This window comes from Osmia bicornis, chromosome 8, assembly GCF_907164935.1.
Source record: "Osmia bicornis bicornis chromosome 8, iOsmBic2.1, whole genome shotgun sequence".
Classification (NCBI taxonomy): Eukaryota; Metazoa; Arthropoda; class Insecta; order Hymenoptera; family Megachilidae; genus Osmia; species Osmia bicornis.
The window spans coordinates 10,024,687-10,048,084 of record NC_060223.1 but is presented as its reverse complement, the minus strand read 5'-3'; the positions used below and the strand labels follow the sequence as shown (position 1 = coordinate 10,048,084).

General features: G+C 38.1%; 2 protein-coding genes across 2 annotated transcripts; one reads left to right on the top strand and one right to left on the bottom strand.

The window, feature by feature from the left end:
- Nucleotides 1–4,313: 4,313 nt before the first annotated feature.
- Nucleotides 4,314–6,608, bottom strand: LOC114877631 (ER degradation-enhancing alpha-mannosidase-like protein 2). Its single transcript, XM_029190458.1, has one exon. It carries the CDS (start codon nucleotides 6,433–6,435, stop codon nucleotides 4,363–4,365), a length of 2,073 nt encoding a protein of 690 aa, XP_029046291.1. The 5' UTR covers nucleotides 6,436–6,608; the 3' UTR covers nucleotides 4,314–4,362.
- An 11,459-nt stretch (nucleotides 6,609–18,067) lies between these two features.
- On the top strand, nucleotides 18,068–23,132 carry LOC114879933 (hemicentin-2-like). Its single transcript, XM_029195363.2, has 6 exons — nucleotides 18,068–18,434; nucleotides 19,597–19,726; nucleotides 20,942–21,141; nucleotides 21,343–21,663; nucleotides 22,014–22,502; nucleotides 22,585–23,132. Exons 1-6 carry the CDS (start codon nucleotides 18,068–18,070, stop codon nucleotides 23,130–23,132), a joined length of 2,055 nt encoding a protein of 684 aa, XP_029051196.1.
- Nucleotides 23,133–23,398: the final 266 nt, after the last annotated feature.

Here is a 23,398-nt window from a genome sequence, read left to right as displayed (position 1 = left end):
AATAAATAGAGTAGATTATTTAACTTTTAAGAATTCCTCCTTGACTAAAATTAAAATGCGTTTTATAAAACGCAATGATTACGTCGTTTAGTAAATTACGTTATAAATTCTGTCCTCTTTAACAAAGTTTTAATAATTCTTTACCAGTTTACTATCTATAATTGAAATTAATGTTTGCACAACTTGAAAATAATGAAAACACGTCAATATAAAAAATTAAAAAACAATAGTATACAATCTACAAAAATACACGAGTATCATGTAATGTGAATATGAACATATCTTGAAAATGTTTCGCAAAAACATTTATAAAAATAATGGAAAACATATCAATTATTTCATTTAATTGTTAAAAAATTTAACTTACGATTGAGTTTTGATGAATTCTCGTATACAACCACGTCGAATTGCAACGAAATAATTATGGCAAATAACTTCTTGCGCCTCTTATTTATACTCGGCACTGAATCAATACTTCCCCCTACTATTTCGTAACGCAGTTCCAGTGACTATAGATAGTAGTCACTGGCAGTTCTATACTTATTGTTACTTCTTTAAAAAATCTTTCAATGTATTTGGAAATTAGTTTAATTATTCACATTTCTTACAAAATATTTTATTTCTTACAATTTTAGAAGTTATTATTAAAAATTTACAGTTAATTATTCTAATTTTCTGCAGTACGATTTACAATTTATTTGATAAATCTTGATTGTATAGTATTCATATAATTAAAAGTGGAATAATTATTGTTAAAATCTTATTTTTAACTGCTACATTTTATTAAAATAAAGTAAGATACCACTAGTAATTTATTCTTACGAAGTTGTAGGGTTTGATTCTACGAAGAAGGGACTGTTGGCAGTCAATCGGCTGCCATCTCTCGACAAGTTCGACGCAATTCATTCAGTCTTATCAATGATTCTAGATGCAAAAGACGGGACATGCCACTGTTTTCCAGGGGTCATGATTTAGGGGTCCCAGACACCCCCAGGCGAAGTTAGGTCACCGACGACAGTATCTCGTCGGTGGTTAGGTCTACATATATGTACAGAACACAATCGGTATGACAATCGTACCTCTATCACCAGTCCGTCTTTTAGCGCAGCGCGCACTGACACCAAAAAATGTATCCTTGTAATACTTACAACTTTTTTTTTTTTTTTTTTTTTTTTTTTCGTGGTGGAAATCTTCAGAAAGACACCTCCAGCACCCCTAGGCAGGGGCTGGAGGTAGTGTGGGATTTTTACCCACTAAAACCACCACGGTGGCCTGTACTAGGGCGGCAGGGAGGGTCCTTTGACCCGCCGCCATGTACCAAATTCCGCCGACATCGGGGGCCACACCCGATGCCAGCACTTCTCGGGCCGCGTGTAGTGGAGACCGGGGCCCCAGCCCCGGACCCCTACGGAATTCCTTTACATCCCTGCATTCTTTTCATCCCTACATTCCTTACATATCTTGATCCCTACACTCTTTTGATCCCTACATTCTTTTCATCCCTACATTCTTTTCATCCCTACATCCCTTACATCGCTTCACCCCTTACATCCCTACATTCTTTTCACCGCTACATTCCTTACATCTCTTCACCCCTTAAATCCATACATACTTTCCATCCCTACATTCCTTTCATCCCTGCACCCTTTTCATCCCTACATTCCTTACATCTCTGCATCCCTTATAATAAATATATTATAATGGCTGCTTCGAGTGAAGGTAAGTAAAGGTAAGTAAAGGTAAGTTAGAATTTCGCGAAAATTTCGAAAAACAGCGCCCCCTAGCGGCAAAAATTTGAACTAAAATTTCGATGTCGAATCAGCGCCATCTGGTTTTGAAAAAAGGAACTAAAACAAGTCGAAATTTTGGCCCTCTGGCGGCAAAAATTTGAACTAAAATTTCGATGTCGAATCAGCGCCATCTGGTTTTGAAAAAAGGAACTAAAACAAGTCGAAATTTTGGCCCTCTGGCGGCAAAAATTTGAACTAAAATTTCGATGTCGAATCAGCGCCATCTGGTTTTGAAAAAAGGAACTAAAACAAGTCGAAATTTTGGCCCTCTGGCGGCAAAAATGTGAACTAAAATTTCGATGTCGAATCAGCGCCATCTGGTTTTGAAAAAAGGAACTAAAACAAGTCGAAATTTTGGCCCTCTGGCGGCAAAAATGTGAACTAAAATTTCGATGTCGAATCAGCGCCCTCTGGTTTTGGAAAAAGGAACTAAATCTTGCTCCGTTTCTGGCCCTCTGGCGGCAAAAATGTGAACTAAAATTTCGATGTCGAGTCAGCGCCCTCTGGTGACGAAAAAAGGAACTAAATTTGTATAAAATCGCAGGTCTTATATCCGCAAAAATTTGAACTCAATTTCAGGGAGGTACTGGGATGTATGGAATGCAGGAATATAAGTGATACAAGGATGTAAAGGATACAGGCATGTAAGGGATGCAGGGATGTAAGGGACGAAGAGATGTAAAGAATGTAGGTATATAAGGGATAAAGATATGTAAGGAATGTAGGGATATAAGGGATGAAGCGATGTATGGAATGTAGGAATGAAAAGAATGCAGGGATGTAAAGAATGCTGGGATGGAAGGAATGTAAGGATGTAAGGGATATTGAAATGGCCTTGGTCTATAATCAGGGATAAAATTATATAAATAACTGGAAAAATTAAAATAAATGGGGTCCACGGCTGAGACTCAGAAGAGGGATATAATCATAAATGTTATTTCCCTTCCATGAGTTTATTTAATAAAAAAAAACAAATGAATGAAGTAAATGAAATAAACTGTGGAAAAAATTATACTGGTTGTACCCTCTTAATACGAGCCTGATACCATATTGGGGCGTTGGGGACCCCGAAGCATCGTCGACGCTCTTTGCATATCGACCTGGTATCGTCTCGGGGTTCTAAGGACCCCGAAGCACCGCCGATTCGGCATACCGAAGTTATATAGTCTTGGGGTTCTAAGGACCCCTATGCATGATCAGTTATTTCTACATACCGACCTGGTATAGTCTCGGGGTTCTAAGGACCCCGATGCATCAATGGTGCTTTCTACATACCGACCTGATACCATCTTGGGGTGTCAAGGACCCCGAAGCAAATAGCGAAATATAAGACCTAAAAACGAACAAATCGCGAATCCCAATAGTGATGGGTACGACCGGATCTGTAGCGCATGCGCACTACAATTAGTTATTATAAAACAAACTTGTAAATAATTAAGAAATTATTCACTCACAAACAATGAAAATGATATATTTGTAAATCACAAACGATTTCCAATCAATTACAGTTATCAGTTATCGCAAAATCTGTTTATTATAAAAAATTACTAAAAAGTATCGGCTCACATTATGATTGAAATAAAGTTGCTAATTACAAAAGAACTAATTTGTCACAAACGTTAAAAATAGACTCTTTCCGTACTTTTAATTCCACTCATCCTTATCCATACATTTTAGTCGCACACTCTTCCACTCGCTCTTCTACGTCCCCCTTTTAGTCGCCTCTTACGACAGGCATAGGTTACCGTGGCCGTATTCTAAACCCCCCGGACCACAGGGGGCTAATGTCGATATTAATTTATTTTAATTTATTTTTCTTTGACACAATGCAATGCCTTTACGCATTCCATTGCTTGCAAAGAGTATCACATGTGCTTCGGGGTCCCTAACACCCCAGGCCATCGGCCAGTGCGCCATCTATACAAAAGCGGCGAAAACTATTCGTTAACTTACCGACTGTCGGAAGTTTAGTCGATAAGTCGGTAATTTATTGAGTAGTTTCCGCCGCTTCTGTATAGATGGCGCAGTGACCGAACTTTAAAAATACTTAATTCTAGGCGGTCTTTTCAAAATATGTTTATCAAATAATTATTCTAATAATTTTTCGGTCTTGTAATAAATAAAAGAATAGTGGAACTTGGTACACGGAAGGGATAAAATTATCAAGTTCGTTCCCTTTATGGGTTTGTTCAATAAGCTAAGAAGATATACAGCAAGTTAAATAAATACAGAAAATAAAATAATGGTATATGTATGATCAGCAGGTAGGTCTTTACCAGTCGGCGGTCGCTGTAGGACTGATAGAATTTTATTTCGCTCTAGGTCGAACGGTTGACTAACAATAATATACTTATTGTTAGTTGCAACTAAGCATAATTAATTATTTTGTCAACCGACTTTTGAATTGAGTTCATTATTCATTTTAGACCACTATTTTCCCTGGAAGGATTACTGTAATTATAAAAATTCATAAAAAAAATAAAATAAATTAATTGTTTTTAAGGTAAAATACAAAAACTGATGTTGGGAATAATAAATTAGTTTTTAATGTATAACAGTGTTTTAAATAACATTAAAAAAATTCTCCTATAATTGAGATACGTTGTAGGAATGATTGAGACTGGCAAGATAAAAGCTGGTAATTCAACCTTGCAGAATTATTTGCTGGATACAAATTTCCTTTTCTAATATTTTCTAACAATATTTGTGGTTCAAATCTTACTTTTACATTGCTTTGTTTAATGAATGATTCAGTACTATTTCTTATGGCAGAGTTAGAATAAGGTCCATCAGAAGTACCATATATTTCATAAGTATCAATATTTTCACTATCATCAGCTTTATAAATTACTGAAGGAGGTGCGACAACTTGTACTTTTAAAGATTCAGGATTTTCATTATTTATACTTAATTTATCTTCATCCTTTGTTACCATAGTATCAGCAGTTTTATCATCTGTAGAAGGCATAGAATTAGCAGAATTTTTATTAAGATCATTTTCTACGTTATTTGTTAAAGTATGCCTCATTTGAGATAATTTCACAATTTCAATTGATTGTTTATCATCGTTTTTCACTTTGATATCTTCTTGAAGCAATATACTGTTATTTGCAGTTTCTTCTTTCTTCTGATCATTTACAGGAATGAACTTCCATAGTGTTGCTTTTTGATTTGGAAATAGATTATGACTCCTGTGGCAACAATATAATGCCCCAGGATCTATAGGGTGTGCCTCTGTATTAAAAATATATCCTCCTGCATCTATAACACACTGACCCCATTGAGTTTCAATAATGTCTCCTTTTTGGCCAGAATTATGAATAAAATTATCAGGGTCAAAGAGGAGATAAAGATATTTAGTTGTCTCTGCTAAGAAAAAGGACTCCATCCTATCTGCTTTTCTATGGTCCCTAACATCATTAATGGTTGCATAGCCACATGTAGTTTTAGCACTATGTTGTAAACTTCTCAGTATATCTATCCCTACTTGTATCAAATAAGGATCACCTGTTGCTCTATATAAATACATGACTGATTCTATGAGTTCCGGTCTTAATGGATATCCTTCTCTGTTTGTGCCTGCTTCAGCTTGTGGTATATTGTAAAATTCTGGTGTAAATCCAAATTGCTTCCACACACGATGATAATTGTGCAATGATTTCATAGCATCTCCAATTTCACCAAATAGACTTAATACTCCAGGCCAATAAGCATCCAAAGACTGAAACACTGGTAAAGTTACTTGACCTTTTGTCATAGAAACCCATAAATGCCAATCATCTCTACGGATATACTTTTCAATGGCAGCTTTGTGTTCATGAAAGATTGTTGCTAGCATTGGATCTTGAAATAAGAGAGTACCCTTTGCTAAATACTCAAAGTAAGAGTCAACTCCTGCACCAATCCCAGAATCTTGAGCTGTCCAATGACCTGTTAATACATCTACATGATTACCTACTAACCCAATATTGGATTTATAATAATGTAATGCCTTAATAGCATTCATAGCTACTTCCTCGTATAATGGATCCCCAGTTAATCTTGACAGAGTTCCAAATTCTAATAAAAATGTGCCTATACCAGCAGTACAAGTAATACTTGTTTCACCTTCTGGGACTCCATATTTTAGATTAACTGTACCATATGGCATTCCTGTTGGAGTATCAAAAGCTGCTATTAAACGTTTTGCCATGTCTTCTGCAAGGCGTAACAATGGGCCATTACAAGGCCAACCTGGTTCTAGATTGATGCCTGCTTTACGCGATAAGAGATGAGCACTAAGTAATCCTCCAACTACTCTTATATTTGTTTCAAATACAGATACATTAATGTTAGCTTCAAAGTTTGCTCTGGCGCTTATAATTTCTGCCACTCGTCGAAATTCAGAGAAGTTGCCCATTACGGCCAGGGTATCCAAAGCGTCAATAAGTGTTAATGAGAAACTACCCCAGGTATCAAATCCATCACAGCTTAATGATCGTAATTCATCATAAGGATAGGCATATGTTAAATAACTTGAATAAGCATGATCAAACATAGATCGTACCTCTTCTCTTAAAGCAATCAAATCCTCTTTTTCGTACTCACGTAGACCATTTGCCCAAGATAAAAGGCCAAAAGTTAACCATATATTAAAAATGAACATTTCAATGATGTGTATGTCTTTAGTTAATTAACAATTAATAAACGTATTATAAATGCATATGCAATGTAAAATGATTTTTTTTTAAGCGTAACATTCCTATAACTTCATCATTTTCAAAAGCTGCTATTCGTACTACGCTACATACATTAATACGTTTCTTTTGATTCGCTAACTTTGACCGGTGACTACACATTTTACAAGACTTGAATTTGTAGCTCGAGAACCAGCGTTATTTGCTTTATCCTAGTATCTTCGCAATGCATCATTGCGCCAGCTATACAAAAATAGCGGAAACTACTCGACAACTTACCGACTGCCGAAGAAATAGTCGATAAGTTTGCAACTTATCGACCGCTGGCAGATCGATCGATAAGACAGTAAGCTGTCGAGTAGTTTGCGTCACTTTTGTATAGATGGCGAGAGGGACGAACTTCAAAAATCTTTCATTTATGGCGGATTTTTAAAATACAAGTTTTTATTTTTGTCAATTAAAAAATATATAAATCTTTTTATTGTAGCTCTTAGCTTGATATCGCTTTCTAAAAGTTATCTTTAGAAAATGATATCAATTACCAGGTCACACCACGTGGAGGTGGCTACATTGGTGACCCACCCTGAAATTATAAAATAGTACAAAATAGTCAAACATAAAATACTAATTTAAATAACAAAATGTTGAAACAGAAAACATGATTAACATTATAATTTCAGTAACAATTGAGAAAATAATAATAACAATAAAATATATACAATAAAATAAAATAATAAAATAATCAACAATATAATACTGTAATAGGAAACATAATTATTAAAATCAAAATTTCAATAAAAATTTAAAAGTAAAATGGTGAAACAGAAAATATAATTAATACCATAATTTCAACAACAATTGAGAAAATAACAATTAAACAATAAAATGCTGTAATAGAAAATATGATTATTAACATCATAATCTCAGTCGAAATTGAAACGCTAGAATGGGGAAAGAGAATAAGAAAACCAATAAGAAAAGAACAATTCCCTGAAATAAAATAGTGCTAAAATAAAACCTCCCAAAACTGAAAACATAAAATAATAATTTCAACAATAAATCCTGTAATAGAAAACATAATTATTAGGATCAGGATTTAAATAAAAATTTCAATAAAAATTTCAACAGTAAAATGGTGAAATAGAAAATATAATTAATACCATAATTTCAGCAACAATTGAGAAAATAAAAATTAAACAATAAAATGCTGTAATACAAAATATGATTATTAACATCATAATCTCAGTCGAAATTGAAACGCTAGAATGGGGAAAGAGAATAAGAAAACCAAAAAGAAAAGAACAAATCCCTGAAATAAAATAGTACTAAAATAAAACCTCCTAAAACTGAAAACATAAAATAATAATTTCAACAATAAATCCTGTAATAGAAAACATAAGTATTAGCATTAGGATTTAAATAAAAATTTCAATAAAAATTTCAATAAAAATTTCAACAGTAAAATGGTGAAACAGAAAATATAATTAATACCATAATTTCAGCAACAATTGAGAAAATAACAATTAAACAATAAAACGCTGCAATACAAAATATGATTATTAACATCATAATCTCAGTCGAAATTAAAACGGTAGAATGGGGAAACAGAATAAGAAAACCTATAAGAAAAGAATAATTCCCTGAAATAAAATAGTGCCAAAATAAAACCCCACAAAACTGACAACATAAAATAATAATTTCAATAATAAATCCTGTAATAGAAAAGATAATTATTAGGATCAGGATTTAAATAAAAATTTCAATAAGAAAAGAATAATTTATTGCAATAAAATAATAAACAAAAAAGAAATAAGGGAAATAAAATCGCGAGTTGACCATTCGACGAGCTGGGTATTGAACTCGTAAAATTTCGAGTTCAATATGTTCTCGATGATATGTGCAAAAGGTACATACAAAAAAAAAAATGAAAAAACAAATTAGCGAGCATAGTGACAGAATGACTGTCCATCCGAAGATGGAGAGCCATTAGTAGTTCCCCTCTTCTGGGCAAATTTTGCCGGGGCTCTTCGGCATGTAGCCTCTTCTTTCTTCGGCAATAGCCTCACAAAAATCACTCGCGAAAATTTTACGTTTGCTCAGACATTTGTAAAAACGTAACACGTAAACGAGCAACGATCCCTTGAATCGCTACTCGCATACCTGCACAATTTTTGCAAATGTCCAAGCACAAGACACTTTTTAATTTCACTTCACTTCACTACACTTTCACTTTAATACTTCATTTTTGTAATCGGGTCTAGTACCACGACTACGACTTACAAACTAATAAGGCTTGGCCTTGAAAAAATCAAGAGAGAATGCTAAATTAATTAATTAATCAACTAATTAATTTGCATTTTCATTTTTCCTCTCGATTTTTTAATTTCCAACCCCAGATACAAGCTTCTCACGTATTAGAGGAGAATACGAAGAGAAACATGAAAGCTTGCTCTGGCCCTGCCTACTTATAAACTAAACTCAATCACACCAGAAGTAAACTACCTGCCTGCCTATCGCTATATTTAAAAAAGGGCAAAAATCATTCTCACAAAAATTCACTCCACGGTTCTCATTCTACCACCCGGGTGCAAAAAAGCCTACTCCTAGAGAGAACGTCCCGGGACGCCTCCGACACCCGAGTTCAATTCAACTTTCACACTCTAATAAAATCATACCTTTTTGCTGAAATCGACTGACAAATAATAGTGAACATTATGCTAAAGTAATACATTTCATTTTCGTATTCTATTGAATTATCTAATGTAAAAATTTTTCATTTTATTCTTGATAAGTATTTTGTAATATTATAGTAAGTTAAACTTGTTAATAAACGATACAAATCCCACATCCTAACCACACACACACATGTGGAACTTGTATCGTGGTTCACTATTGGTTCACTACTTTTGTCAGTCGCCAAAATGTATTACACTTAAAACTAAACCTTGTCCACCGCCCTCCACCCACGCGAGTACATCTAAGTACCCGAATGAGCTTTGGGCATAAAAATGAACAAGGCCAAAGGTATTTTCACCTACCAGTTTTCTTCATGTGTGCTGAAATGCCTAAGCTAAAACGTATGATTAGCAAAAACTAAAGATGATATTCTCACTTTATTAAAAGTAAGAATATCGGCGAAATTTCACGGCTCAGATCTAGTATATGGGCTGGCCTCACCAGGGGGGTGAAGTATATAGTCGGATAGCTTGGAGGATGACCGCGAAAGAAAGACAGAGTAATTGGGGGTAAAAGAATATGCGTAACGCGGTGTGAGGTCAGTCGAAGACGAGAGCGAATAGAGAAGATAGCGATGAAATAAACGTTTTTACCAGACTATTTCAATAAAAGTGACTCGACTTTGGAAATATAAAGCTTGAAGAGCAAATACATAAAAGCAAAATTGAGCAACTATGACATAAAACATGGTGCACTGCTAATATCAGCTGGCAACGGAGGTTCTTAGGCCCCCTGAACTTGCGCTCGACGCTACATACCACCCACCCCGCCTGGACGTCGTAACGCCAGGACAGGATGCACCCCTTCGCTAAGAACGCTACCCGCCCGTCCAACACGTTGCATCCAACGGTGTCAGATTGACGGACGCCCCTAGTATAGACAAAAGGACTACAGTTTAGAATATGGTAACATATTTGCATATGTTCCGTATTCTAAAGCTGCGCCTGCAAAGGCCTAGTAATGCATGGGTTTGTCTCCCATGAGATGGTGTTTCACGGTCTTATGCCGCGGAATCCTTCTAACTAATTCGATTAAATAAATAAAATATTGGATTGAGTTTAAAAACCAAAAGGATTCCCACCGAATACTAGTCAGTGCATTGTCATATTTACTCTCGCGTTGGAAATTTTTCGCAACACTAATTAAAATAGAAAATCCTGATCTAAAAACACGACTAGTACATAAACGTCTAACGGGCTAATATTTCACTATACTGGAGTATGCGGGTGAATAAATGATTATGCGATAGAGTTCGTGAGGCTGAAGTGTGAATGATGAATGATTAGAGTCGAGAACCGTGAACGCGACAGAATGAATTTGAAGTATGAACGAAGAGTTTTCTACAATGCTTGAAGAGCAAATACTGAAAAGCAAAATAGAGCAAGTATGACGAGAAAATGGTGCACTTCTAATATAGGGCTGGCAAGGGAGGTTCTTAGGCCCCCTGAACTTGCGTTCGACGCTACCACCACCCACCCCGCCTAGGATAGGATGCACCCCTTCGCTAAGAGCGCTACCCGCCCGTCCAACACGTTGCATCCAACGTGTCAGATTGACGGACGCCCATAGTATAGACAAAAGGCTGCAGTTTACAATATGTAACATATGGTCGTGCGCCACATTCTAAAGCTGCGCCTGAAAAGGCCTAGTAATGCATGGTTTTATCTCCCATGAAGTGGTTTCACGGTCTTATGCCGCGGAATCCTTGTAACTAATTTGATTAACTAAATGCATTGACTTTCAAAACCAAAAGGATTCCCACCCTATACTCGTAAGTGCATCGTCATATTTACTCTCGCGTTATTTTTCGCAACACTAATTAAAATAGAAAATACTGATCTAGCAACATGACTAAAGGGGAGCTTTAAATTATGCTTGAAGAGCAAATATTGAAAAGCAAAATTAAGCAAATATGACTCCACATGCGTCCACTGCTAATATCAGCTGGCAACGAAGGTTCTTAGGCCCCCTAGTTCATACGCCAGACGCTACATACCACCCATCCCGCCTGTTTAAGGCACCTGGCCGCAATGGCACCTGGCCATTAAGGCAGGATGCACCCCTTCGCTAATAGCGCTACCCACCCATCGAACACGTTGCATCCAACGTGTCCGAGTGGTGGACGCTAATAGTATAGGCAAAAGGACTTTAAAACAGCTTAGCGTATGGAGTGCGACATACTTAAATGTCCCGTACTCTATGGCTGTGCCTGCAAAGGCCTAGTAATGCATGGTTTTATCTCCCATGAGGTGGTGTTCACGGTCTTATGCCGCGGAATCCTTGTAACTAATTTTATCACATAAAAACCAAAAGGATTCCCACCGAATACTAGACAGTGTATAGTCATATTTACTTTCGCGTTGGAAATTTTTCGCAACACTAATTAAAATAGAAAATGCTAATCTAGAAACATGTCTGGTACATTAATATCTAACGGGGTAATATTTCACTACACAAAGGTATGCAGATGGATAAATGGTTATGAGACAGAGTTCGTGAGGTCGAGAACCGTGAACGTGACAGAATGAATTTCAAGTTCGAAAAGGGAACTTTATACAATGCTTGAAGAGCAAATACTGAAAAGCAAAATTGAGCAACTATGACACTAACATGGTGCACTGCTAATATCAGCTGGCAACGGAGGTTCTTAGGCCCCCTGAACTTGCGCTCGACGCTACATACCACCCACCCCGCCTGGACGTCGTAACGCCAGGACAGGATGCACCCCTTCGCTAAGAACGCTACCCGCCCGTCCAACACGTTGCATCCAACGGTGTCAGATTGACGGACGCCCCTAGTATAGACAAAAGGACTACAGTTTAGAATATGGTAACATATTTGCATATGTTCCGTATTCTAAAGCTGCGCCTGCAAAGGCCTAGTAATGCATGGGTTTGTCTCCCATGAGATGGTGTTTCACGGTCTTATGCCGCGGAATCCTTCTAACTAATTTGATTAAATAAATAAAATATTGGATTGAGTTTAAAAACCAAAAGGATTCCCACTGAATACTAGTCAGTGCATTGTCATATTTACTCTCGCGTTGGAAATTTTTCGCAACACTAATTAAAATAGAAAATCTAACGGGCTAATATTTCACTATACTGGGGTATGCGGATGGATAAATGATTATGTGATAGAGTTCGTGAGGCTGAACTGTGAATGATGAGTGTTTAGGGTCGAGAACCATGAACGTGACAGAATGAATTTCAAGTACGAAAGAAGAGCTAATACTCAAAAGCAAAATAGAGCAACTATGACGCAAAAACGGTGCACTTCTAATATCAGCTGGCAACGGAGGTTCTTAGGCCCCCTGAACTTGCGTTCGACGCTACATACCACCCACCCCGCCTAGAACAGGGTGCACCCCTTCGCTAAGAGCGCTACCCGCCCGTCCAACACGTTGCATCCAACGGTGTCAGATTGACGGACGCCCATAGTATAGACAAAAGACAGCAGTTTATCAAATGGAAGATTTGGTACTCCGCCACATTCTAAATCTGCGCCTGCAAAGGCCTAGTAATGCATGGTTTTATCTCCCATGAGATGGTGTTCACGGTCTTATGCCGCGGAATCCTTGTAACTAATTTGATTAATTAAATAAAACATTGAGTTTAAAAACAAAAAGGATTCCCACCGAATACTAGTAAGTGCATCGTCATAATTACTCTCGCGTTATTTTACGCAACACTAATTAAAATAGAAAATCCTGATCTAGCAACATGACTAAAGGGGAGCTTTAAATTATGCTTGAAGAGCAAATATTGAAAAGCAAAATTGAACAAATATGACTGAAACATGCGTCCACTGCTAATATCAGCTGGCAACGGAGGTTCTTAGGCCCCCTGAACTTGCGCTCGACGCTACATACCACCCACCCCGCCTGGACGTCGTAACGCCAGGACAGGATGCACCCCTTCGCTAAGAGCGCTACCCGCCCGTCCAACACGTTGCATCCAACGGTGTCAGATTGACGGACGCCCATAGTATAGACAAAAGGACTACAGTTTAGAATATGGTAACATATTTTCATATGTTCCGTATTCTAAAGCTGCGCCTGCAAAGGCCTAGTAATGCATGGGCTTGTCTCCCATGAGATGGTGTTTCACGGTCTTATGCCGCGGAATCCTTCTAACTAATTTGATTAAATAAATAAAATATTGGATTGAGTTTAAAAACCAAAAGGATTCCCACCGAATACTAGTCAGTGTATAGTCATATTTATTCTCGCGTTGGAAATTTTTCGCAACACTACTTAAACTTGAAAATTCTAACGGGGTAATATTTACTCACGCGCTGAAAATTTTTCGCAACACTACTTAAACTTGAAAATCCTAACGGGGTAATATTTCACTACACAAGGGTATGCGGGTGGATAAATGATTATGTGATAGAGTTCGTGAGGCTGAAGTGCGAATGATGAGTGTTTAGGGTCGAGAACCGTGAACGTAACAGAATGAATTTCAAGTTCGAAAGGGAAACTTTATACAATGCTTGAAGAGGAAATACTAAAAAGCAAAATTGGGCAACTATGACGTAAAACATGGTGCACTGCTAATATCAGCTGGCAACGGAGGTTCTTAGGCCCCCTGAACTTGCGCTCGACGCTACATACCACCCACCCCGCCTGGACGTCGTAACGCCAGGACGGGATGCACCCCTTCGCTAAGAGCGCTACCCGCCCGTCCAACACGTTGCATCCAACGGTGTCAGATTGACGGACGCCCATAGTATAGACAAAAGGACTACAGTTTAGAATATGGTAACATATTTGCATATGTTCCGTATTCTAAAGCTGCGCCTGCAAAGGCCTAGTAATGCATGGGCTTATCTCCCATGAGATGGTGTTTCGCGGTCTTATGCCGCGGAATCCTTCTAACTAATTTGATTAAATAAATAATAAATTGGATTGAATTTAAAAACCAAAAGGATTCCCACCGAATACTAGTCAGTGCATTGTCATAGTTACCCCCGCGCTGTAAATTTTTCGCAACACTAATAAATCTGAAAATCCCACCCCCCTGTGGGGGCCAGCCCATATATTAACCTGATGCCAATTTCACGAATAAAATCGGAAAAACGTTTCAATTTCAAGAGCGATTTCCTTATCAAAGTAAGTAGTTGGAGTAATTAAAAGTATTCATGCTTATTACTTTGATATTGAAATCTGCTCATCGCGAAATAAATTCTTGTACATATAAAAAAGAAAGTGTATTGTGAAATCGGAGGGTCATCCGACTTCTCTACATTTTTAAACTCAAAATCTATATATGTAAATATGTACAAGAAAACCCTATCCTGAGCTAAGGCATAAAATACACAAAAAAAACAATTTGCACGATTATCATTGTATAAAATGATACAGTGATATTCGTGGGTCACTATGCTCGCTCAAAAAATAAAAATTACAACCAATTCCCGTGTCGCTACGGACCATTCGTCCTACGACATGATGGGAACCGGAGGAACTTTAAAGCATGCGACTCACCGATCGTTGACTTGCACCACTGCATTCCCCACACATCTTACAATTAGATTGATTCATAGCTCGACTGTTGGCTCGTCAAAAAAACGGTACCTCCACTGGTCAAAGCACTTATCTGAAAGCACAAAAATCACGATTCTTGAACGATATACGTTTTCTCTCAATTTGTTGTTATTTATTATGCTAATACGTAGGATAATTCAAAAATATGCATGCAAAATTATATGGGAATAACTACACTATAATACACGGTAAAACACATGCAAATACATCCCAAAACATACGAAGATCAAAACCATAGAACACTATAAAATATTTGCAAATTTATAGTAAAACACATAGGGTACCACTCCATAAAACCTACTAATAAATTCGTATAAATATGCCAAAACACAAAGGGTACTACTCCATAAAACCCACTAATAAATCCGTATAAATATGCCAAAACACAAAGGGTACTACTCCATAAAACCCACTAATAAATCCGTAAATATATGCCAAATCACATAGGAAACCACACCATAAAACACAATAAAGCACATGCAGGTACATGGAGTACTACACCACATAGCACACTAATGCACTTGTATAAAAATGTCATAACACATGGGTGACCACACCATAAGACGCACTAATATATCCGTACAAATATTCCAAAACAAATGGGAAACACTGTAGGAAACACCATAGGCACACACAGTAACACTTGAGGTAACACACTATTAAATCCATGCACGAATATCCATGTTGTCAACCCGTACCGGTATATGTTTGACAGCTCGATCCGTATCTTTCGGCGGCCGCGATAAGACTGATTAGATTTGACCTCCCTCGAGGTCGCGCTTGCGGTGGCGCGCTGCGCGCGCAATCAGGCATGGCGGCCGGCTATATTTAACTATTTCTATCTGATATTTGTTAATATTTGTTTAATTATTATTTTATATTTTACAATTGTTTATTAATAAAATTATTGTTAAATCTATTTAAATTGTTTATTTTTTTACATTTCCGCGTGGGTATATTGCAAAATTTTGCTTAATTATTCTATTAAAAATTATTTAATTATTATTTTATATTTTACAATTGTTTATTAATAAAATTATTGTTAAATCTATTTAAATTGTTTATTTCTTTACATTTCCGCGTGGGTATATTGCAAAATTTTGTTTAATTATTCTATTAAAAATTATTTAATTATTATTTTATATTTTACAATTGTTTATTAATAAAATTATTGTTAAATCTATTTAAATTGTTTATTTCTTTACATTTCCGCGTGGGTATATTGCAAAATTTTGTATAATTATTCTATTAAAAATTATTTAATTATTATTTTTAATTTTACAATTGTTTATTAATCAAATTACTGTTAAATCTATTTAAATTGTTTATTTTTTTACATTTCCGCGTGGGTATATTGCAAAATTTTGTTTGATTATTCTATTCAAATTTATTTAATTACTATTTATAATTTTACAATTGTTTGTTAATTAAATTATTGTTATATCTATTGAAATTTATTATTTTTATAACTTTCATATACGGATATCCAGTAAATTTGTTTGAGTTATTTATTTTTTATATCAAATTTTTTATAGAGTTACAAACGATACACTAGCATTAAAGTTTGAATTTTCAATTTTCTTACATTTATTTAAATAAATGCCAATAAAAATTATGCTGAATTCGATACCGGCGTCATCTATATTAAAGCCGCGAAACAGGTTACTCTCTGTCGGAAAATGAGTTGGTAACTCGTTGAGTAGTTTGAGTCGTTTTTAAAGAGATAGCGATAGGGTCGAAAGTAAAAAATTTTTATTTTTGGCGATCTTTTTAAAATACAAGTTTGTGAATACAAGTTCGTCAAACAATTATTTTAATAATTTTTCAGTTTTGTACAGCTTTAAACTGTATGCTAAAGAAAAAATAGAATTAAAGAAAGTTAAAATTGTATTTTGTCAGTTGTGAGTGCGAGATGCGGTGAAAGAAAGACTCAAGAGAAACTCAAATATATATTGGTGATCTGATAGCGTTACAATGTCGATAAAACGATGAACAAAGTAAGACAATCTATTACTAGCTCATTAGCGCAGTCGTTAACTCGTGGTTTAATGAGGCAACGATTCATCGACTACTTAAGACTGCCATTTCGTTTCATTAAAGCATCAGGTTATCAACGACGTGGTTCAATGCTACCTTTTAACTCGGTTATTACGTACAAATTACTCTGTGAAAATTCCTGTGACTAATCCTAACTACCTGTATCTAAATCAAAATCATCGGTCAACGAAATAGCGAATAGAAAGCGAATACAAAGTATACGAATTGTACTATTATACATCATCCATTAAAATTGGCCAGGATGAAGTTGGAAAGTAATATACGGACGGCTGTAATAAATTGTCATTGCGTGTCGTTTTCTCTGAAACTTATGGGGAGCATCTGCTAGTGAAATATACCTAATGTCCTATAAGTCTGCTTTCTCCTGAAACCGCTTTTCAGGGGGCTGGGTGGGCGCGGTGGTGGTTCTTGCTCGGTAAACGCGAAATAAAGAATATATAGAACAAATGGGCGGCTAAACTCGTCGTAGCATGGCATAATGATAACACGCTCGAATAATAAGGATAGGAGTAGAGGAGACAGGGTTGGATACGCACGCGTGGCTCCGCGTTTGGGGCCCGTCTTCCGCTTCCACTTCGGTGAACGTTCTGGCATTAACTCCAGCTCAGTTCCACTATGTACTTCTAGCATTGTACTCCGACGTCCTAGATAATTTTGTTTAATCTCCATCGTCTGTTTTCTTTTCTTATTTGTCCTCCTTGTTCAAATAGAAATGAGTGTTCATACGTGAATATCAACATAGTTCAAAGGAATCCTTTTTATCTGTGCCTGAGGAAAGTTTGAAAGACAAAGTTCGTGGGGGATGTAAAAATGTTTCGATGAAGCATCAATGGGGGCGCCACAGGAGATCCCCGTTCGCGGAGTTTCATTCGAATTTCACAACTGCTCATTCCGTCTTATGTGCTTCGCCAGGAAGATCACCGACGTTGTTTTAAATAATGTTGATTGATTGTGAAAAATAACTATAAACTTCGCGGTAACTTTTAAATCATAACATAAAGAGCATCGGTTGATCTACACTCAATGTGATTATTTTTAAGTACAAATACCGTGAAAGTGTTTCGAACCTCGGTGCACAGTGTTTACAGTGAAAGTATTTTATAACAAAGTAATTTTATTACAAACTGGTATAAAAGGAAAGAGTCAAGTCTTTGTACTTGATAGTAAAAGAAGCGTGTTGTGCTTGCCTCGGTTTGAAACTTCAAGAAAGAAAATTATGAAATAAAAACTACTACCGTCTGAACTTAAAACATTTCAAAATGAAATTCAGCTATTTTCAACGGGTTCTTCCAATAGTATTTTTAATAATTGCTCAAATAACCGGGGAACAAAGATTCGCAGAAACTCCAGCTTTGTACTCGGAAGTGTCCTCCGGGGATGACGTGCAACTGCGATGCAGGGTGCAAGACAAACGCGGTCAGTGCATCTGGCAGAAGGACCGGAAGCCGGTGGGCATGCATCCGGACAAATACGAATGGGCCAGCGGACGGGGTAGCGATTGCACCCTTCTAATCAGGAGAGCCTCCCTTGATTTCGACGATGGTTACTGGGAATGTCAAGTGACTTCTGGCGATTTCACGCGACAGGATGCTCTAACTTCTTTACCATCGCGTTTGCTCGTTAGAGGTAAGGTACAAAGGGAAAAGTGTGCGAAAATTTATTTTTTTAATTGGACTACCCGCTCTATTGCTTTCTCTGTTTACTTGTAATTGCTACTTAAAAGGAATGGTAGTCTCATTATCATCTGTTTGATTTTTTAATTAAGACGAATCGAGATCTCTAGGTAACTCGAGCAGTATAGAATCGTGCATGTATAAGGAAAATGTATGATGAAATTAATTACCTTCAACGGCATGCAAAGGGGGAATTTGAAATAGGTATAATGTTCAGGTAGGAGATCTTAATTGCTGATTAGCAATTAATTGAAGTTTACGTTTATATCGAGTACGCGGTTTAAGGTATATGCTTCTATTCAATGTGTTACAATGTTAGAAAAATAAAATCAGAAGATACCCCAGATATAATACCAAGAAATTTCTAGTTCACTGGTTAGCTGACTAAACGTCTTGGACCTCTATCAGTGGAAGAACTTTTTTTCTGCCACTCGAGTCTGATTTTTTATGCCGGCGCATCTGCATGTGATCTTAATGACTCAACATAGCCCCGGGGGAAAAAAAAGGAACAGACTACCTGATTCTTGTAACAGAAATCTATCTGAGAATTCACTTAATATTCTCAGAAGTATACCGATCGTTGATCTGGAAAATATCTGAATTCGATGCATCGCTGATCCCATTTTGTAGAATCACTCTACGAATAGCCGTAAAGTTACGGATTCGAATGCGTGAAAGATCGGTGTAATCCTCGATTAAGGAATCAGCCGGGCTTGCGCAATCGCTTTTATAATGCAAGACGAAACGTTAAAGCGTTAAATAGCGCGGTTAGCTTTAACGGAACGTTGAGTTTCTACATCGACGTTGAAGAATCGCTTTCTTCGACGCGGATCCATGCCGAATCCTGTACGGATATAATCAGATCCTGTGGCCTCCTCAATGGAACAATGCAGATTTCCCGTGGTCAGCTTAAAATTCGCCAAACGTGGGCGTGACGTGACGCAACAAACCACTTGTTCCGTTCTACTTTTCCTTTTACCGGAGGATTTTTGCAACGCCACTTTTCAATGAAAATCTTGACTCGCTGTTCGTCTTCGATTGAATTAAAATTTCTATTAGACGACTATTAAAACGGAGTTTAATTATTAAATGTCCTGTTGTTTTATGAATTTCAGTGAAACCCCGGAAGCCACGGCTGGAATATGGGGGGACGATTTTAAACAACGCCCTGACTTTAAGGGAGGGTCAGGAAGTTACCATTTCCTGTGTATCGAGATATGGAAATCCGGCTGCCCTTATAAAGTGGTGAGTCGCTTTAATTACTCACCCGCGAGGGGTAAAACTTTAGAAAAAGAGGATAAATTAAACGGAAACATTGTTCGTGGTATCCGCGGATAAAAATCTCTGCGTTAAATTAAACGTGAAATTTGGTTCGCTTTCGCATTCCATTTGTTCTGCCTCTGATCGCGCACAGTAGTAAAACCTTTGTGCAACGGTACTGGTTATACTCTCCTATTATTGTTTTTATAACAACTTTCATTCCAAGGAATGCTGGTTACAGCTGACATTACATTATTACTTCTCGAAGGCAATTCGACGTCGTTTCGATAAACGATCCAGAAATGAAACGATCTCTTCGATCATTTCCCAACGTTCCTTACTTCGCAATGTCCCTCGTTGCGTCGGATATAATTTATGCGAGCTTTCGCGTTTGCGGATTCCCTCGTTTTACGAAAACTCTGTGTTTCGTTGAAATGCAAAAACAGTGGTTCCCAGAGAAGGCAAGAAAGCCGTAAACACGGTGTTTACGCGGCAGAAAGCTTTGCCAGCGGAGTCTTTTTCCTGTCATGGTCTAGCGATCGTGCTAGCCACACCTCATCTAAATTCTTATAACATAAAACTCACTCTGTTCTTGATCATCACCTTCGCATGAGCGGCGTTACCATTTCCACGAGCACCGACTACCCATGAACCACTGTTTTCCAGATTGGAAACCTTTGAAAAATCCCACCAAGAATCTCTCTGTATTTTCACTCAAAAGCTGCTTCATCACGATTGATTTCTCGCTTTTCATTCGAATAGAAGGTGACACGAATGCCCGCACAAGAGAGACTCCCGACGATAGTGAATTTCACTCGACTGCACGCAGCAAGAACAATTTTTTTTTTTTTTTTCACGGAAACGAATCGAATATAGAGCAGAAGGAGAACGGTTCCTAATTTCATACCATGCCTTGCGTTTGCTGAAATTATACCGGCCATTGTAACGGAGCTGACTCTTTTTACTGCCTTTAATAGGCACGCTGTCTAAATAGTTCTGCACGTATTTTTATTCACTCCGAGTTGCACCGAAGATGCAAAGGCGAGCGCAATTATGCAGATTGTAGTCGTAGAAGCGGGGAAACTGGCCACGAGCATAGTCTCCCCGTGAATCATCATAGAAAGGGTACAAACCTTGAATCGGTATCCGTGGGAAATTGCTAAATGCTAAAGTAGATTATTTATAACAATGTTTGTGCAGGTACATAGGCGGAGACGAAGTGGAAGCTTTAAGGGAACAGACGAACGCGACGGAAGTGGACAGCCCGAAAACTTGGGCAGCCCACAGTCTCCTACGAGTTCGTGGACAAAGAGAGAACCATGGTCTACCGATTCGTTGTATCACGATCCATCCGTCGAGCGTCGTTCCAGCTTCTGCGGAAACGCGACTGGATGTTCATTGTATGTATATTTTGCATACATTTGTGCCGAACGAACGCATTTGCGATACACGCTACAATTCACCTTCGAATCGTTCCAATTAAATAGCAATTTGAACTTTGATTAAAATAGAAATCTAGCCTCAAACAACTGGATAACTAGGTCCAATTACTGGAGAAAAAGTTTCAGAGTTCGATAGTTTAATGGCGTTATGAATTTCAGATTCGCCAGAGGTGAGGATCGAGACGAAGCCTCGTCTGCTGGTTGCGGCTCTCGAGGATTCGGCCAGTTTTATGAGCCTGAAATGCTTCGCGGACAGCAATCCCAGCGGAACGATCAAGTGGTTCAAGGATTCAGCTGGCATCATAGTAACGAGCAACGTGGTATCGTTGATGTTAAACAGAACGCAGCAGAACAGTACTTTGACGGGGTCCGAGTTAAGATTCGAGCCGGTCAAGAGAAACGACGCCGGTCTCTATTCTTGCAAGGCGGTCAACGTTATCGGTGAAAGCACCGCGGCTAACTACAGGCTGGACGTACAATGTTCGTACAAGTAGCTTGACTTTTACCGCGCTACCAACTTCCTTTCCACAGAGAACGAACGACCGTGTTCATTGAACGATCGATTTGACCGCTCTCTAGTTCGCTCTCTATAACCACTTTTCAGAAATACCGCTCGAAATAATAGCACGCTTGCCGATCCACGTGAACGTCAATTTGTCCTTTCCTTGGTCATTAGCAATTGTCTCGAGAACCGCGCCGGCTCTCTCCTCGTGATAAATTTACGGTCAAACTCGCTTAAACAGCTGTCACATTTCCAATGCGATTTCTTCGAGCATAGTTCCTTCGTTTCGTTAAATAAATCATGCGAATGGTACTTCTTCTATCTTCAGACGGGCCTAGATTGAAGCTGGAGAACACTGTCAATGAAACGTTGAAGAAATTGGAAGAGACCACTCTACTTGCGACCACTTTGGAACCATTCGAATGCGACGAATTCGAGGCTAATCCACCAGCCCAATACAGATGGGTACATCTTCGCGGTGGGGTCACCGAGACCATCGAAAATCCTCTTCAGAACAAGGACGGTGGTAAACGGTTGCGTCTGGAGAACGTAATGTGGTCCGACGAGGGGGAATATCGATGCGTCGCGTTCAACGTGATCAACGGAGTGCGGAGAGAAATGCCCAGCGAGGCTCGTTACCTGCTCCACGTAACCGGCCCACCTGAGATACAGGCGAGGCCTTCTTCCGGTGATAAAGGTTTCTACGAGTCGCTAGGATGGGCAGGAGAATCCGAACACGTTCTTAAATCTCGTTTCTGCTCGAGACCGCCACCCAGATTGGTTGCTTGGCAATGGGGAAGTTCGCACATCAGAGCTGGTACGAACTCCTTAATCGCATCAATCTATTCATAATTATTTTCTTCCGAAGCACTGTCTTTGATATTCATACTTTTGTTTAGGAGAGAGTATTCATCCAAAATACGAGGCTCTACCTTTAGAACACATCAAGGAGAACGAGATGCTGACAAATTGCTACTGGGCGAAGTTGGTGATCAAGGATTTGCAAAAAGAGGATGCACGAATGTACACTCTTCTGGTGGAGAGCGAGAAGGGTAGAGATTCGACCAACGTTAAATTGTTGGTTCGGGACCCAACAGAGATGAGGGTGATCGCAGCAGCAGCTGCGGTTGGTCTCCTTTTTCTTCTACTTCTAATATCGATCGCAGTGTACTCGTTGTTAAAACTGAAGAACCGGCGATATCGTCGAGAAGAAGAGGAGGGAAGCATCGCGGCAGATGCGTTTTACAGTAATACAACGCCAACGGAAAGGCAGAAGAATAACAACTCGACGCAGAGTAAAGGATTCGGTAGAAAAACGAACTCGGAGGGTGGGCTGGCTGTCACTTATGACTATGATCAGATCACGAAACAGGTGCGGGCTATGAGTCCGGAAGCTTTGAAAGTCAGACGTGCACCAGCTGTTCTTCAACCACCGACCATTGTGTAACTGTTAACGTGCTCATTGCCATGACGCTCGTGAACGAGCTACACTGAACTGTCCTCTTCTTTCTCACTGACATCTCTTTACAAGCTGCTCGTTTTAACGGGGACAATATTTTTATTGGACAGTCGTAAAGATCCTTTCATAAGGAAAGGATCTTTAAACGAAGATAAGAGTTCTAATTCAATGCTCTTCACCTTGGTTCATTTGGCAATATTGACCGGATATTGTCATAGTTGACAATTTTGTGTTAAAATTGTATATATGTGATA